Raw genomic sequence first — 16136 nt, 5'->3', positions numbered from 1 at the left:
ACCAAGGAAGATGGGTTTAAAATGTAGGCCAGGGCTCCTGCAGAGGACCCAGATTTGGTTCTCAGCACCCAGGGCACCTGAGGCCCTCCTCACCTCTGCAGGCACTGCACGCACATGGCACACAGACATGCAAGCAAAACACCCAACTCATAAAATAAATCCTACAACACTAAATCACACAGCCTGGTGTGGTGGTGCACGCCTTTAATCCCAGCACTCGGGAGGCAGAGGCAAGTGGATCCCTGTGAGTTCAAGGCCAGCCTGGGCTACAGAGTGAGTTCCAGGATAGCTCAGGAGGTTAAGTTTATTTCAAGCAAAATGGGGTACATGTGAAAAACTTGTCCACTGCACCTTGGGAGAGGTCTGCTGTGTACCCCTCTCCCATCTATCCATGCTCAGCCTCCTTCGGGGATCCTGTCACCAGAGCCACACCCAGCTCCGCACACAGAAACCAGGCCTGCACTCACTCACAGCGTCCTGAAAGGCCTCTAACCCTGATGGTGCTCCCATCCCGACACATCCAGAGAAGGGTGCGGCTTGCACCCCGGGCTGCTGGGGACCACAGGAGAGATGAGGGTACCATGGGAATCCAGCTGCTGCATCTGCACAGGCGCACGGAGGTCAGGCAACTCCATCTGGGACCAATGTCCAGCTGTGTCAGGCCACACCCCACAGTGCCAGGGCCCCTGAGCTCCCTGAAGTTTCTTGTGGGAAGCCAACCCCCCAAGTCAAGGGCCGTTAGTGACTCTTACAGTGGTTGGCAGTGGGCTGATAGTCCCCACCATCACTACCCAGCTCAGACGAACTGTGGCCGCCGGTCCCCACTGGGGCTACATGTGATCTGGCCCCCTCGGAGCCGCATGGTGGGCAGAGGCGCCCAGGCGGTGTTGTTGGACTGGTTGGTGTTGAAGGCGCACAGCTGTTGGCCCGGCTCTCCATCCTCACCCTCCAGCTGCTCCTCACTGCCGCTGCGGCTTTGGGGACCCTCCTCTAGACCTGCCTCAGCCTCGGGCTGCTCCAGGAAACTGAGGCGGTGCAGGGCGCTGGCATCGGAGGACGACAGGGGATCAGAGGCCTCTTCCAACTCCGAGTCTGAGTCATTCGATGCCACTCGGGATTCTGTGGCCGAGAGGAGGGGATGAAGAGAGGGGGGTGGGGGGTGGGGGGAAGGCAAAACCAGACAGACAAAAAGCAAAAGAAAATCTGGTCCTGTGACCAAGGCTCAGCCACCTCGGCCCCCAACACGGTCCCCAACCCATCCTTTCCCTCTGCTGGCCCTGCAGGCCCTCCGCCCTCTGTCCCCTCCCTGGGGTAAGCAGCCACCAACACAGGGAAGGAAAAGTCAGTTTATGCAGACAACGCATCACCACAGTGACTGCATCACCACAGTGACCGCATCACCACAGTGACCGCCTGAGCTGTTCCTGAGCCACCACTCACCTCGGCCTCCATCCTCCACCTCCTGCAGGGGGAAGACAAGGCCCTCAGCAGCCTCCAGCTGGGCACAGTGGGTGGAGGCCCCCTCCTGCATAGTAAGGAAGTTTCAGGGGTGGGCTGGCTCCAGCATTCCCCAACCCCATTTCCACCTTGTAAATTTTCTTTTTCTTAATTTAATCTTTATTTTGTGTCTGGGTGTTTTGCCTGTGCACACATGTAGGTATGTGTGTGTCTGTGTGCATGGTTGGTGATCCTCTGGGGCCAGAAGAGGGCATCAGGTCCCCCAAACTAGACTTACAGACAATTGTGAGCCACCTCATGAGTGCCGAGAACAGAACTCAGGTCCTCTGCAAGAGCAACTGGTGCTAACTGCTGAGCCTGCTCATCTCCAGCCCCTTCACCTTGTTAACTACCCCCCCCCCGCGCCCCCTCCCCCCAGACAGGGTTTCTCTGTGTAGTTTTGGTGCCTGTCCTGGATCTCGTTCTGTAGCCCAGGCTGGCCTGGAACTCACAGAGACCCGCCTGGCTCTGCCTCCTAAGTGCTAGGATTAAAGGCGTGCGTCACCACCACCCAGCTTATTTTTTAATTTATTAAAAGTTTTCTTTTTTGAGACAAAGTCTCACTATGTATTCATGGCTGGTCTGGAACTCTTTGTTTAGTCTGTTGTGCTCTGGAATTCACAGAGATCCCAGTGCTAGGATTAAAGACAATTTTGGGGTTTTTTTTTGGATACAGGTACATAAAGTTCTCTTGTAGCCCAGGCTACCTTCTGACTTGCTCTGTAGCTGAGGATGGCCTTGAACTCCTGGTCCTTCCTCCACCTGAGTGCTGGGATGAGAGGCCCACACAGCAACCTGGCTTATTGGTGCTGGGGATGGGGCTTCCTGTATGCTAGGCCAGCACTCCACTGTTGAGCTGTACCCAGAACCCACAGCCTGAGGACTCCACACCACCAATCCTTCTTTACCTGGCCGCCGGGTGCCTCCTCTGGCTCCTCCTCAAAGATCAGGCCATAGTGGACAATCAGAGTCTCAATGACACGGGCCTGGTGCGGGTAGTCTACCAGGGAGGAGAGGGACACGGTGGCTTCGGTGGGCCGCGGCCGCAGCAGCGTGGGCCCGAAGACGATGCCCAGGTTCCCAGGGGTCATCTTATTGTCCTGCTCCACTTCCACGATCCTGGGGTGGGGAGCAGGCCGAGAGTGAGTGAGGCGCTCCGGGACCCCCAGACAGCGCCGCTCCCCACCGGGGACGCTCACCTCCGCAGGTGCCGCAGCAGGTACAACAGTGTGGCCCGGTTTTCCGCAGGCAGGTCCCGCATGAGCTCCCGCAGGCGGCCCACCATGGCCACGGTTGCAGCCTCACTCTCGGACCCGTCCTGCCGGCCCCGGCTCGCTGCCTTGGCCTCAGCCTCTGCCTTGATGCTGTCCTTGGCGAGCCCCACCAGCTCGTGGTAAAAGCGAAAAGAGATGAGGGGCTCGGGCAGCTGCGGGACGACACACCGGCGTCGGGTTAGGGCACACAGACACGCCACCCGGGTTTAGCCCGGCCGCGGACGCCGCCAGGCCCCGCCCCCGACCCCGCCCCCGACGCCGCCAGGCCCCGCCCCAGACGCCCCGCCCCCAGACCCGCCAGGCCCCGCCCCCAGATCCGCCAGACCCCGTCCCCGACGCCACCAGGCCCCGCCCCGACGCCGCCAGGCCCCGCCCCAGGCGCCCTAGGCCCCGCCCCAGACGCCCCGCCCCCAGACCCGCCAGGCCCCGCCCTCAGATCCGCCAGGTCCCGCCCCGATGCCGCCAGGCCCCGCCCCGATGCCGCCAGGCCCCGCCCCAGGCCCCGCCCCCCGACGCCGCCAGGCCCCGTCCCCGATGCCGCCAGGTCCCGCCCCAGACGCCCCCAGGCCCCGCCCCCAGATCCGCCAGGCCCCGCCCCAGGCGCCCTAGGCCCCGCCCCGACGCCGCCAGGCCCCGCCCCAGGCGCCCCAGGCCCCGCCCCGATGCCGCCAGGCCCCGCCCCCAGATGCTCGTCCTCCATAGCCACGCCCACCCAGCTCTTGCCACGCCTATTAGCATGGACTGTGACCGCGCCCTCTCCTGCAATACCACCCCAGCCCCTCCCCATACACCTCCCACCCCCACCCCAAACTCACACTAGGGCCCCATCCCCCGCAGCCCCTGACTATCCCCCCCACGTCAAGGCCCCGCCCACACTCCACCTTGGCCCCGCCCCTCCCGCAGACCGCACATCCCGTCCGTCCTTTCCTCACCTGCCGCAGGTACAGCTTTAGGACATTGCTGATGTCGTGGGGCGAGGCCTGCGACAACTCCACCAGCTCTTTGCCATTCTCAAAGGCCTGGCACAGCTTCTCCACACGCGTTTTCACGCCGTTGACCCGGTAGATGCCCTGGGAGGGAGACAGCGGACACCCTCAAGCCGCCCTTGTCCCGCTTCCTGCCCTCCCGGTGCCCTCGGGGCCGCCCCTGTCCCAGGGCTTCACCTTGGTGTGCAGCGCCCGCCGCTCAATCTCGCAGACGCATTTTTTGATAATGAAGGGCACACCGTCGGGGGTGCTGCGGGCTGCGTGGCTGAAGTCCTGTCCGAACAGCTGCAGGCGGCCCTGAAGCTTCTTGTGGCCACACTGGATGGCCAGAGTCTCCAGACACTTCTTGTGGCAAGCCAGACAGCACTGGAGGAGAGCCGATCGTGACTCTTCCAGACGCCCACGTGAGCCAGACCCCACTGCCATAATCCCAGGGCCCTTGCCATGGGCAGGAATTCTCTGCGTAGCCTTAACTGCCCTTGGCTGTCCTGGAACTCACAGAGATCCGCCTGGCTCTGCCTCCCGAGTGCTGGGATTAAAGGTGTGCGCCAGCACCGCCCAGCAATTCTGACCTTTCTGAAACAGGGTCCCATATAGCCCAGGCTGGCTTCAGACTGGTTATGTAGCCAAGGATGACCTTGAACTCATCCACGGCTTCCACCTCCCGAGAGCCCGATGACAGGTATGCACCAGCATGCCTCCTCTTTGTGATACTGGGGATGGAGCCCAGAGCTCTTCCAATGCCAGGTCAGACCCTGCCCTGCACGCTAACCACTGAGATTCAGTCCACATCCTTTTGACACCCAGGCCCAGGGCTCTGGATCCCCACGCACCTCCTCACACTCGGCTCCCTGGAAGTACACGTAGCTGTTACACTCTCTACACTTGGCCGGCGTGCGTAGCTTCCGAAGTCGGTGTGTGCGAGCCGCCTTGGACAGTCCCACGTGGCGGAAGGGTCCGCTGGGCATGGCCACAGGCAACTCGGGGTCCATGCCATTGAGGTCAGCTGTGGACAGGATGAAAAGCCAGCGTCACGGACACAGGAAGAGGCCAGCTGGAGGGCTCATGTTCATCCTCCACCCACCGGTCTGCTCCCTTTGGGAGTCGTCACCTGAATCAAAGGCTGAGGCCACCAAGCCAGCTTCCTGATCCACCAGCTCCTCACTGGATGACATGGTCCCACTGGACGACGTTCGATCGAACTTCTTAAAGTCCCCTGCATGGGAAACAGGGCGTTAGACACTGGAGCCAGGCCGGCCGGGCCAGGGACTCCCCTGTGTGACATGCACCCAGGTGCTCCTTCACCTGAGCTGGTGTCCAGGCCAACTTCGGCGTCCGAGATGGAGATGGGCCAGGACTTGTGTACCTGGTGACCACGTCCACCTGCAGGATGAGAGTGAGGGGTGAGAAAAGTGTCTCCACAGCAGGAAGCAGGGGCGTCGGGATGCAGCAGGGGCGTCGGGATGCAGCAGCGTCCGCCCTGTGCACCTCCGCACACTCACCCCTGTGGTCCTTGCGGGGAGCCTCCTCGGAGGTGCTACCTTCCTCGGGGGGACTGCCAGCAGCTTCAGGTCCTGCAGCATCCCCAGGGCTGAAGCTGCCTTTCCGTGTACGCATGACTGGGGACCTGGCGGTAGACAGGTGTCAGAGGCGCCCCCACTGCCCCCGAGCCCTCCCACCCACACCCGCTGCAAGTGTGTGGCTGCACCCAGCGGAGGTACCAGGCGTTGGCGGAGACGTGAGGCTCGAAGTCGTAGCGCACGTCGGGCTCCTCGCCCCGCTGCAGCTGGCGCACGTGCGACGCGTACTGCTGGCCTGGGTCGTACAGCTTGCTGCTCTCACACAGCATCTGGAAGTGCACCGGCAGCGGAGCTGTCTGCATGTGCATCAGCTGGTAATAGGAGATGGTGGCCTGCAGGGGGCGTGCCAGTCAGAGCCGGGGCCACGCCCCAGCCACGCCCCCACCAGCAAGCCCCTCCCAGTGCCCCGCCCCCCACCCCAGCCCCGTCGCACCAGCACGGCCCACTGCCCCGCCTCTCCAGGCTTCGGCCCACCCAGCGCCCGGCACACACCGACTTTATGGTCTGATCACTCTGCCTGATGACCTCCTGGATCTGCCGCAGCGCCGTCACCTTTGTGTCCTCCAGCTCCTGCTTCTGGGTCTTCGCGTCCGCCACGCACGTGCGGTAAGTGGCCATTGCCTCCTCGGCCTGGGGGCGGGTCAGAACTGTCACCGCAGTGACTAGGGAGGCTGAGGGGTAGCCTGGGAAACTCAGGCTGTCGCTAAATTGTAAGAGGACCAGGGTCAGTGAGGGGCTGGGGCGTGGTCAGGGTGGAGCCCCGCCTAGAACCCCCAGTGAGGGCTGGGGGCGTGGTCAGGGTGGAGCCCCGCCCAGAATCCCCAGTGAGGGCTGGGGGCGTGGTCAGGGTGGAGCCCCGCCAGAATCCCCAGTGAGGGCTGGGGCGTGGTCAGGGTGGAGCCCCGCCTAGAACCCCCAGTGAGGGCTGGGGGCGTGGTCAGGGTGGAGCCCCGCCCAGAATCCCCAGTGAGGGCTGGGGCGTGGTCAGGGTGGAGCCCCGCCCAGAATCCCCAGTGAGGGGCTGGGGGCGTGGTCAGGGTGGAGCCCCGCCCAGAATCCCCAGTGAGGGGCTGGGGCGTGGTCAGGGTGGAGCCCCGCCTAGAACCCCAGTGAGGGCTGGGGGCGTGGTCAGGGTGGAGCCCGCCCAGAATCCCAGTGAGGGCTGGGGGCGTGGTCAGGGTGGAGCCCCGCCCGAATCCCCAGTGAGGGGCTGGGGGCGTGGTCAGGGTGGAGCCCCGCCCAGAATCCCCAGTGAGGGCTGGGGCGTGGTCAGGGTGGAGCCCCGCCCAGAATCCCCAGTGAGGGCTGGGGGCGTGGTCGGGGTGGAGCCCCGCCCAGAATCCCCGGGCTGGGGGCGTGGTCAGGGTGGAGCCCCGCCCAGAATCCCCGGGCTGGGGGCGTGGTCGGGGTGGAATTCCCTTCTCAGCAGCGTCCAGCTTAACAAGAGCAGCTGGCAAAGGTGCGGGAAGGGCCCGGCCTGGAGGTGGCAGCTGCGCACAGGCCCTGGAGGCCCCTCCTGCTAATGCACCTTGTTTTTGGCCTCCTCCTCCAGCCGCCGCCTCTTGTCCAGGGCTTTGGAGGCTGCCGTCCCCGCCCCGGGCCCCGGACCCTGTTGCTCCTCCTCGGCTTTGGCCACTTGGAGCCGGGCCTTGTCGTGGTCTTCACAGCGCTGTTTGTAGCCCTGCTTGGCCTTGCGCAGGTTGGCCTCTGCCTCTTGCTGCAAGAGAAGAGAGGGCTCCAGCCTGGGCCTCCTCCTGTCCTCCTCACCAGCAAGGACCCCACATTCCCACCCAGCCAGAGGGGCCCTTGACAGGAGACACTTGGGAGCATGTGCAGTGGGGTCGCACAGAGAAACCGAGGCACGACTCAGAGCTGAACAGAAACACAGACTGAGTCATCTCCCTGCTCCCCACGGCACGTCTGTGAAGGTTTCACTTCCTTTCTTACAGATGAAAACACAGAGCCGCGGAGGCAGGAAGCCAAGCACCCTGGGCTGGCTGGAAGTACTGAGTCACAAACTAACATGTCTGGGTTGAGGGGAGCCCACACCCCACAGCCTGGAAGACCTAAACACGAAGGCCAGGGGCTCCAGGGACTCCAGGTTCTCAGAGGGAGAGCTCAGTCTTAGCCTGGGTTATAAACCTCAAACTGGGTGTGGTGGGGTGCACCTTCAATCCCAGATCTCTGGAGGCAGAGGCAGGAGGATCTCTGTGAGTTCCAGGACAGCCGGGGCTACCTAGAGAGACCCTGCCTCGAAAAACCAACAAAAGAAAAGCCTCGTAGCAGAGCCAGGGGCTCAGGAGATGGCCGCACACGGAGTTTCTCAACCTGTGGGTCGCGCCCTCTTCAAGCGTGGCACGGCCCTTTCCCAGGGGTTGCATGTCAGATATTTACATTGAGATTCATAACAGCAGCAGAATTACAGTAATGAGGTAGCAGTGAAAATACTTTCTGGTTGTGGGTCACCACAGCATGAGCAGCTAACTCTGTTAGGAAGGCTGCGAACCACTGGCTGAGCAGGTAAAGGCATTTGCCACCAAGGGGAGGGACCTAGCCCGCGGCTGCTGCTGCTGCTGGTGGTGGCGCACGCCTGTCATCCCAGCACTCGGGAGGCAGAGCCAGGCGGATCTCTGCGAGTTCGAGGCCAGCCTGGGCTACAGAGCGAGTCCCAGGACAGCCAGGGCTGCACAGGGAAACCCTGTCTCCAAAAACAAAAAGAGAGGAAAAAAAGGAAGTCAAATTAGCGAAATGAAAATATCCCATGATAAGGACTCCCAACACGATTGCGGTTTGTGTTCTAAGACGTGTGTGGAGCTCTGGAAGTCAGTGGCAAGCCGACTGATCCATTTTGAACAAAAGATATGAACACAGAGGAGTCACAGAAACTGAGAAGGGGCTGTCACTGGGGGGGATAGCAGGATGCACACCCCCAACTACAGTCATGGAGGAGCCCAGAGGCCAGATGCCACCTCTGTGTGTCTGTATTCACATGCCTATGGAAGCCAGAGGTCCCAGCGGTGGGACCTTCCTCTTCTCCACCTTGTCATTTTCTTTTATTTTTGAGACGGGGTCACACTGTGCAGCCCTGGCTGAACCAGGACTCACAGAGATCCACCTGCCTCTGCCTCCCAAGTGCTTGGATTCAAAGTGTGTGCCGCCACGCCTATCCCCCACCTTGTATTTTGAGGTGAGGCATGTCCAGATAGTGAGCCCCCAGATCCACCCATCCCCAATGCTGGGGTTACAGATGTGCACGGCCATGCCCGGCTTTGATGTGGGTACCGGCCACATGGGGTCCCCATGTTTTCCTGACAGGCACTTTCCACACCGAGCCATCTACCCCAGACCACCAGGTGCCTTTAAATGGCCCCAAAGAAAAATGCAACCAGTGTGCAGGAACATGCAGTGTGCACTGGGGCTGAGACTGCGCCTCAGTTTCTCTCCCCATTTCTGAACAGCACACAGGACTCTTGGGGACTCCCTGCTGAGCTCTGGGACTCTAAGGGAACATGCACTGTAGCAGGGGTGTGCTGGTCGCACACCGCCCTGCCACCCTACCAGCTTCCTCTGCGCCCGGTGCCAGGATTCTTTGATCTCCTTTCTGCGCCTCTCATGCTCCAACCGCCGCAGGGTCAGGGGCTGAGAGGGACAGGAACCGTGAGTGCTGAGCCGGGAGGTGACATCCTCACCCAGCCCACCTCGCCTCGGGCACAGCTCACCTGCATGAACGTCTGGGTCTGCAGTGTGCCCACTGCCTGCACCATGCCGTGACCAAACTCCAGATCTTGTTCCAGGGCCAGTGAGTAGATGGACAAGAGGGGCATGTGGGGCTGCGGGACAAGATGGCGGGTCACAAGGGCAGGGACAAGGTGGTCCCAGCACCCTGGGCCTCGCTTCCTGCAACCACTCCTGGCACCAGCCAGGCATGCCACCCGGCAGAAATCCTTAGAAGGAGCAGGAGGGAGCAGCCAGGCCCACCGAACTCCTACGAGTCCTTCAAATATCCCTCCCCACCTGTTTAACCCAACCCACCTCATGGGTGATGCTCTGTCTGCAGCTGTGAACAACCTTCTGCAGACCTTTGGCGAATTCCATCTCTACCAGAGAGGGGGTGCAGAATGAGGCTTCAGAAATGGCCTCCCCCCCCACCCCGTCCTGGTGTCTCCTCGCCCCTCACCCAGAGTGGTCCGCTTGTCCAGGTAGCTGATGAGGTCCTTCATGTACTTGGCCATGTCTTTTGCGTACTGCAGGGCAGCGTCCACGCCCCCCTCACAGCGCTGGAGAAGCATGTCCACCTCCTCGGGGGGCAGGCAGCCTGTGGGGGCCAGTGCTCAGCCCTGACGGCCACCCACTCTGCTCGGCCACCTCCCTCTGCTCGGCCACCTCCCCTCCCCTCTGCTCAGCCACCTCCCCTCTCCTCGGCCACCTCCCCTCTGCTCGGCCACCTCCCCTCTGCTCGGCCACCTCCCCTCTGCTCGGCCACCCCCCCTCTGCTCGGCCACCTCCCCTCTGCTCGGCCACCTCCCCTCTGCTCGGCCACCTCCCCTCTGCTCGGCCACCCCCCTCTGCTCGGCCACCTCCCCTCTGCTCGGCCACCTCCCCTCTGCTTGGCCACCCCCCCTCTGCTCGGCCACCTCCCCTCTGCTCGGCCACCTCCCCTCTCCTGGGCCACCTCCCCTCCCCTCTGCTCAGCCACCTCCCCTCCCCTCTCCTCGGCCACCCCCCCTCTCCTCGGCCACCCCCCCTCTGCTCGGCCACCTCCCCTCTCCTGGGCCACCTCCCCTCTGCTCGGCCACCTCCCCTCCCCTCTCCTGGGCCACCTCCCCTCTGCTCGGCCACCTCCCCTCTGCTCGGCCACCTCCCCTCCCCTCTCCTGGGCCACCTCCCCTCTGCTCGGCCACCTCCCCTCCCCTCTGCTCGGCCACCCCCCCTCTGCTCGGCCACCTCCCCTCTGCTCGGCCACCTCCCCTCTCCTCGGCCACCTCCCCCTCTCCTCGGCCACCTCCCCTCCCCTCTGCTCGGCCACCTCCCCTCCCCTCTCCTGGGCCACCCCCCCTCTCCTGGGCCACCTCCCCTCTGCTCGGCCACCTCCCCTCCTCGTGGCTCCTGCTGCCTCGTGTCTCCCAGGCCTACACCCCAGAGGCACTCACCCTCCTCACATTCCTCCACACCGGGCGGGGGCCCCTCGCCGCCGGGTCCGTAAAGGTTCTCCATGGACTGTAAGAGGAAGAACGTCCCGTTCTAGGATACCTCTCTGCCCTGCTCCTTCTTTGCTCTGGCACCCTCGATGGCCCCCGTGGCCCACGAGGTAGTCAGGAAAGCTTGTTTCTTCCCAAACTCTCGGGCCATACAGCTGGGCCCAGGGCCGACCCCGTGGAGAGGGCCATTCCCAATCACAGATCCTGTGACCCAGACAGATGTGGGCTGCCCTCTGCTCACCTGGCTGGGGTCCCCGGGGGGCACGGCCAGAAGGGTACTGCTATCCACTTCACCCAACAGGAACTCAGAGACACTGCAGGGAGTGGGGGTCATTCCAGAGGTCCGTGAGCCATACTCCCCGACCCCACTCTGCCCCCACAGGTCCCGGAGCTCACGTGCAGCTGAAGGACACAGCAATGGTCTCCAGAGCCTTTTCAAACTCCCTCTTATCCGATTCATTGTTGCACTCATAATGAAAGGCTGAGGGGCAGAGAGGAGGTGCGACTCTGCTTGTCACATTCCTATGTATCCTTCAAAACCCCACTACAGACAGACCCCTCTTCTGGGAAGCCCTCCTGGAGCGCGCCTCCCTGGCTGACCTTTGACCTTGGCAATGAGCGTGCCCGCAGCTGTGAGCGTCTCCACAGTGTTCAGGAGCGGGTATTTGGAGATGACCTGGCGCATCACACGCAGGGCTTCACCCAGACACTCATGGGCCAGCGGCCTCCGGGCCTCAAGGAGGTCTGCCGAGCAGAGAGAGCGCGGGTGAGAAGGAAGGCACTGGTGAGATGGGGAAACTGAGGCAGAGGTGAAAGGGAGAGCCGGTTCCCCCAGGCAACTCTAGTAATTCCACTCCCTCCTGGTGTTACACCAGCAGGGAGGGCTGCCACCTCTCCAGTCTTTCTGCAGCTGTGGATGGCGGCGAGGCACAAAGAGGGAAAGCCGGGCGGCGCTCGCCTGTAATCCCAGCGCTCGGGAGGCAGAGGCAGGTGGATCTCTGTGAGGTCGAGGCCAGCCTGGGCTACAGAGCGAGTTCCAGGACAGCCAGGGCTGCACAGAGAAACCCTGTCTCAGTAAACAAACAACAACAACAACAACAAAAATAAAGATCAAAAGCCACTTGCAACTGGTCACACAGCTTTTCCCTGTCAACAGCCCTGGAAGGACCCTGCCTGGCATTATACCTTTGAGCAGTAGGGAGCCATGGAAGGTGTCGGGCCCGAGAGGATGTCGTCCTATCTGATGAACAAGACATTAACAATGTCTTCCTGTGTCGCCCAGACCCTCGGGCTGCAAACACCTCTGTCTCCCGGAGGCTGGGATGACAGGCCCGTGACACCACAGCCCTTTAGCCTCCATCCTTAAATGTCCAAAATCGGAAGGTGGAGTTTTTGCCCGTTCATTTTTTCCGCCTCACAGTGAGGGCAAGATGACAGGACACTGAGGTCTGGAGACCCTCCAGACGGAATCTGAGAAAGCTCCCTGGCCCTCTGCAGGCACCCAGGTCCCGCGGAATGCCACCCCGGAGGCGATTCCCTCCACATTTTTGTGGCTAGAATCTGAGCCCACATCTGGGAGGCGGACTCGGCTCCAGGAATCCCAGGATGCTGGCTGGGAAGCCGCGCCCCCTCCTGGGACACTCCAGGCAGGCACGTACCCCTTAGGGTCGCCAGGATCCCTGCAGCTCCACGCATGGTCCTTCTTCGAAGGAAGATAACACCCGAGATGCAGCCCAGAGGAGTGCAGGGTCCCTGGCCACCCCTGGGGGCTGTGCAAAGGCCCTGAGCACGCACGTGTGCGCGGTCCTGGCGCTGGGTGGGGGACCCGCGCCTTGGCACTGTCCTCTCACCTTGGGGCCCCGTCTGGCAGCGCTGGGGGCCGTGGTCCAGCGCTGGGTGCAACGTCCCACAGACACACATGGCTCAGGGATGCGGGGCGGACGCTAGTGTGTGGCCCAGAGACCTGAGTCCTGAGCGTCTGGGGGTCCTTAGAGCGGTGGCCAGCAGCCAAACCGGCTCAGGCCGGTCCTCAGGCCCCGCCTCTCTCTGAGAACAACCCCACCTCCTATACCTCCATAGGCTCACACAAGGGCGGTTCTCTAACCAACCACACAGGAGGAGTTTGATTGGGAATGAGTGAGGTGTTTGCGGGGGAAACTGAGCTCAGAGCTGGAAGTCCAGGGCAGGGGAAGGCTCCAGAGAAAGGACCTTGCGGGGGCCTGTGTCCACCCCCCAGCTGCTGTCTCACATGCACCTTGACTGTCTGCGGACTGTGTTCCAGTCCTGTATAGAGAAGCCCAGTCCCGCAGGCTGGTGCGCCTGGTGATCCCGCGCCCCCAGGCCAGCATCCAAGGATGCTTGGGTACGGAAAGGCCGGGAGATTAGGGCTTCCCCAGAACGGCGGACTCAGCCTCCGCCCCGGAGACCAGATAACCCCGGGGGCTCCCACCCTCTCCCGGGAGCCGGCCTGCAAAGACCCGCGCCTCCCTGTGTCTGTGCGCTGGGGAGGCTGAGGGGGAGTGGGGCTGAGCGCTGAGCACAGCGCTTACATGTGGTTTCCGGGGAGCAGCCGGGCGGGGGCCGGTGCCCGACCCATCTCTCTGGGCTGCTGGAGACAAACAGGAAGGAGGTGAAAATAACTCTGGAGGAAACGGAGCCGTCAGCAACCGCGTGCAGGAGAAAACGGAACCGATATGCCTCAGGCCACTCACTCCCGGTACCTCCCCATGCGTCCCCTGCCTTAACACCTCCGTGTACCCAGTGCCCGCAGCACTGCGCCCAGGGTCCTTCAGCTTCTGCAGCCACCGGTCCCCACACAAGGCTCCTTAGATACAATCTCCATTTCTAGGTTTCTGAGCAAATGCCTGAGACAGTCCTGTAGGTCAGGGAATGTCATCCAACTCCTACATATCCCTCAGAACCCTAGCTACTTTGCATCCTATTTGAAGCCTCCTCGAGTCCCTCCCTTCCCTTTTCTCTTTTCTTTCTTTTCCTTTTGTCTTTTTCTTCTTTTTTCTTTTCTTTTTGAGGCAGGGTCTCACCGTGTAATTCTGGCTGCCCTGGAACTCATAGAGATCCTCCTGCCTAAGTGCGGGGCTGACGGGCTTGCCCCTCCCAGTCAGGGACCCTCACCGTCTCGCAGCACAAACTCCTTGAGTTTCTCCAAGCCCTCAGCAAAGCGGGACACGTCAGCCAAGAGGGTTGAGATGTCTTCTACGCCATCAGGGAAAGGTCCCTCACTGGGGAGCTCTGCGGGGCTGGCAGCGGACAGGGGGCTTCGGTAGCCCCTGCCCAGGGTCCAGGTGGCAGCCCCTGAGAGTGGGAAGCCCGCAGCACTGGCATGGCGGCTCAGGCTGGTGGGTCTTTTGAGTGTGCCTGTGGCCTTGGCGCCCGTGGACAGGGACGTGGCTGGCGGCTCCAGGCTTGGAGCCTCTGGACAATCCTTCCTGGGCAGTTCCTGGGAGGATACAGGGGAGAAGCATCAAGGGGGGGGTCCTTCACCCCAAATGCTGCCTCAGTTTCCCCAGAACTTACTCATGGGGGCAGAAGTCAGAGGGCAGAGATTTGAAAGCCCCCCCCACACCTGTTACCCAACATTCTCCTCTCTTCAGCTTTCACAAACAACCGTCCTTACCCAAACCACAGCCTGGGGCGGGGCCTGCAGAAGCACAGGAGGGAGGGGGCACCCCACTTCCTGGTGGGGGTGGGGAGGGCCCTCGTGGGTCTCCTGCCTTCTAGCCACCCCCAGACTCCTCCATGGGTGTCCGCTTTCCAGAAAATGGATAACTCCTGAGACCTGAGATCATCAGGCTCCTGGACCCCAGCACACCCTCAGACCTGGTAGAGATACCCCTAAAGTTCACAAGCACCTCAAAACTCAGCAGGCACATCAAGGTCCTGAAGAAACTCAGAGACCCCTAAATCTGCCCTGCACACTTGCACCCCAGTCCCACACCCATTTCCCCATTGGCTTCCAGAACCTTAAGTTTCCCGGACTCCATCTTACAGAGTTTCGAACCTGTCACTGCAGCTGTACCCACTGACCAGAGCCCCCCGTTAGTCCTCGGCATATGACAGGGGCGCAGTGGTCGTTCCTGGTAAGGGTGGGTGACTTGGTGGCCACCCAAGGCCGCCCTACCGTAAAGCGGATTCCCAGGTTCAGGCCTCTCTGTGCCGCCTGCCATCCTGCCTGTTGGGGACTGTAGCTGGTACGGGCTCCCCACCGTGGGCCCAGCATGGTGCCGTAGCCGCGCCCTGTGCCCAGCAGTGGCCACAGGCTGTGGGTGTCATCCTGGGTCCCCGCCCGTTCTGTGCTCTACTCACCCCTGAGGAGGATTGCGGGTTGGGGCTCCCCGCGCGGTTCTTTTTGGAAATAGAGGGGGTTTTCATTAGTTCTCGTTTCTTCCTAGAGAACATGGTGGAGCCAGTCCTGGTGGCCCAGGTGTGGACAGCAGCCCTGGGGGGTCTCAACCCGGCAGCTCCTGGTGCTGGTTGTCTCTGGACCACATTGCTCAGGGCCACCCCCTCCCCAGCTGTCAGACCCACGTGATGGGCCTGGCCCTCATTGGCGGGCAAGTCCCCAACACAGGAAAAGGCCCCCAGCGGAGGGAGGGAGGGAGGCGACGCCATAGACCCGCCCCCAGTGTGACTGTCCCGGTCACACTGTGTCAGTCCGTATGGGACTCTGCACACCAGCTCTGACACAGGTTCCCCACAGCGGCCACCTTCCCCTTGTGGTCTGCTTCCTGGGGATGTGACCACCGGACTCAGGCGCTAGCTGACCATGGCTGGGACATAGTCTCCCAGATGCTGTCAGGAAGAGCAGTCTCATCCGAATAGTGACACACAGGGACGCAGAGGAGAAGGTGGAGGAATGGAGGCCCACACGCAGATCCAGAGGACACCACCACAGGTGACCCCCCACTTCCTATGATCACGTGCCCTACAGTCTGCCGGCGACCACGGGGCAGGAGGGTGAACCGAGTGGCTTCTAACTCTCCCATCCCACCACCCGGAAGCCTCACTGCCCTACCCTCACTCCACTTGGCTCCTGTTCCCACCCAGCTTCCCACATCCCAGCTCTGAGCCTCATGGGATGAGCCCCAGAGGTCCCATCTAATTTAGACACCCCATCCCTTAACTGTCCAGAACCTCACTGACCTCAGCCACACTGGATGGCTCTCCAGGACACAGCCCAGGAAGCCCACAGCCCGTGGTGCCCAGTCCTGCTCTCCAAGCTCTGGTCCAACCACAAACCCAGCTGAGGAGCCCCTTAAGGGTCCCATGCCTTCCCCCACTCATAGTCGGATAGCTGGGGTGGGGTTGGAAGTTGTCTCAGGATGAGGGCTGGCTCTGGGGTGGGCTTCAGTTCCGGCCACGAAAGCTCCAGGGTCCTCTAAGCCATCTGGGACATTCCCCAAGCCTGACCTCATCTCTACTTCATGGTCAGAAACACTCACAAGTCCCGCCCTTTGGTGCCAGATCCACACAGGTATATGCAGGTCAGGGAACATGTGACTAGAGGCCCGGGCGTGCCCACATCTCACGCCTAGGCTCGCCCCACACTGCTTGGGGTCCAGGTGGCTGTAACTGCCATGCGTG

At 62.1% G+C, this 16136-nt stretch overlaps 1 protein-coding gene across 4 annotated transcripts; it reads right to left on the bottom strand.

The window, feature by feature from the left end:
• Positions 1 to 250: 250 nt before the first annotated feature.
• On the bottom strand, positions 251 to 15074 carry Arhgap45 (Rho GTPase activating protein 45). Of its 4 annotated transcripts, none has more exons than XM_036171367.1 (23): positions 14859 to 15074; positions 13668 to 13992; positions 11136 to 11279; positions 10932 to 11016; positions 10777 to 10849; positions 10488 to 10554; positions 9515 to 9652; positions 9370 to 9434; positions 9057 to 9167; positions 8896 to 8976; positions 6866 to 7054; positions 5830 to 5967; positions 5479 to 5669; positions 5260 to 5384; positions 5063 to 5140; positions 4869 to 4973; positions 4591 to 4763; positions 3935 to 4123; positions 3704 to 3841; positions 2697 to 2923; positions 2406 to 2616; positions 1441 to 1525; positions 251 to 1119 (listed from the first exon to the last, which is right to left on the bottom strand). In XM_036171367.1, the coding sequence occupies exons 1-23, from the start codon at positions 14949 to 14951 to the stop codon at positions 797 to 799; spliced, it is 3354 nt and encodes a 1117-aa protein (XP_036027260.1). In that variant the 5' UTR covers positions 14952 to 15074; the 3' UTR covers positions 251 to 796. The 4 variants fall into 4 exon arrangements, with proteins under 4 accessions (XP_036027260.1, XP_036027259.1, XP_036027262.1 ...); XM_036171366.1 differs by having other exon boundaries at positions 14674 to 14862; XM_036171369.1 differs by lacking the exons at positions 13668 to 13992; positions 14859 to 15074 and adding an exon at positions 13085 to 13482.
• Positions 15075 to 16136: the final 1062 nt, after the last annotated feature.

This window comes from Onychomys torridus, chromosome 21 (genome assembly GCF_903995425.1).
Source record: "Onychomys torridus chromosome 21, mOncTor1.1, whole genome shotgun sequence".
NCBI classification, from domain to species: Eukaryota; Metazoa; Chordata; class Mammalia; order Rodentia; family Cricetidae; genus Onychomys; species Onychomys torridus.
The sequence above is the reverse complement of the archived record's forward strand: the minus strand, read 5'-3'. Positions and strand labels throughout refer to the sequence as shown.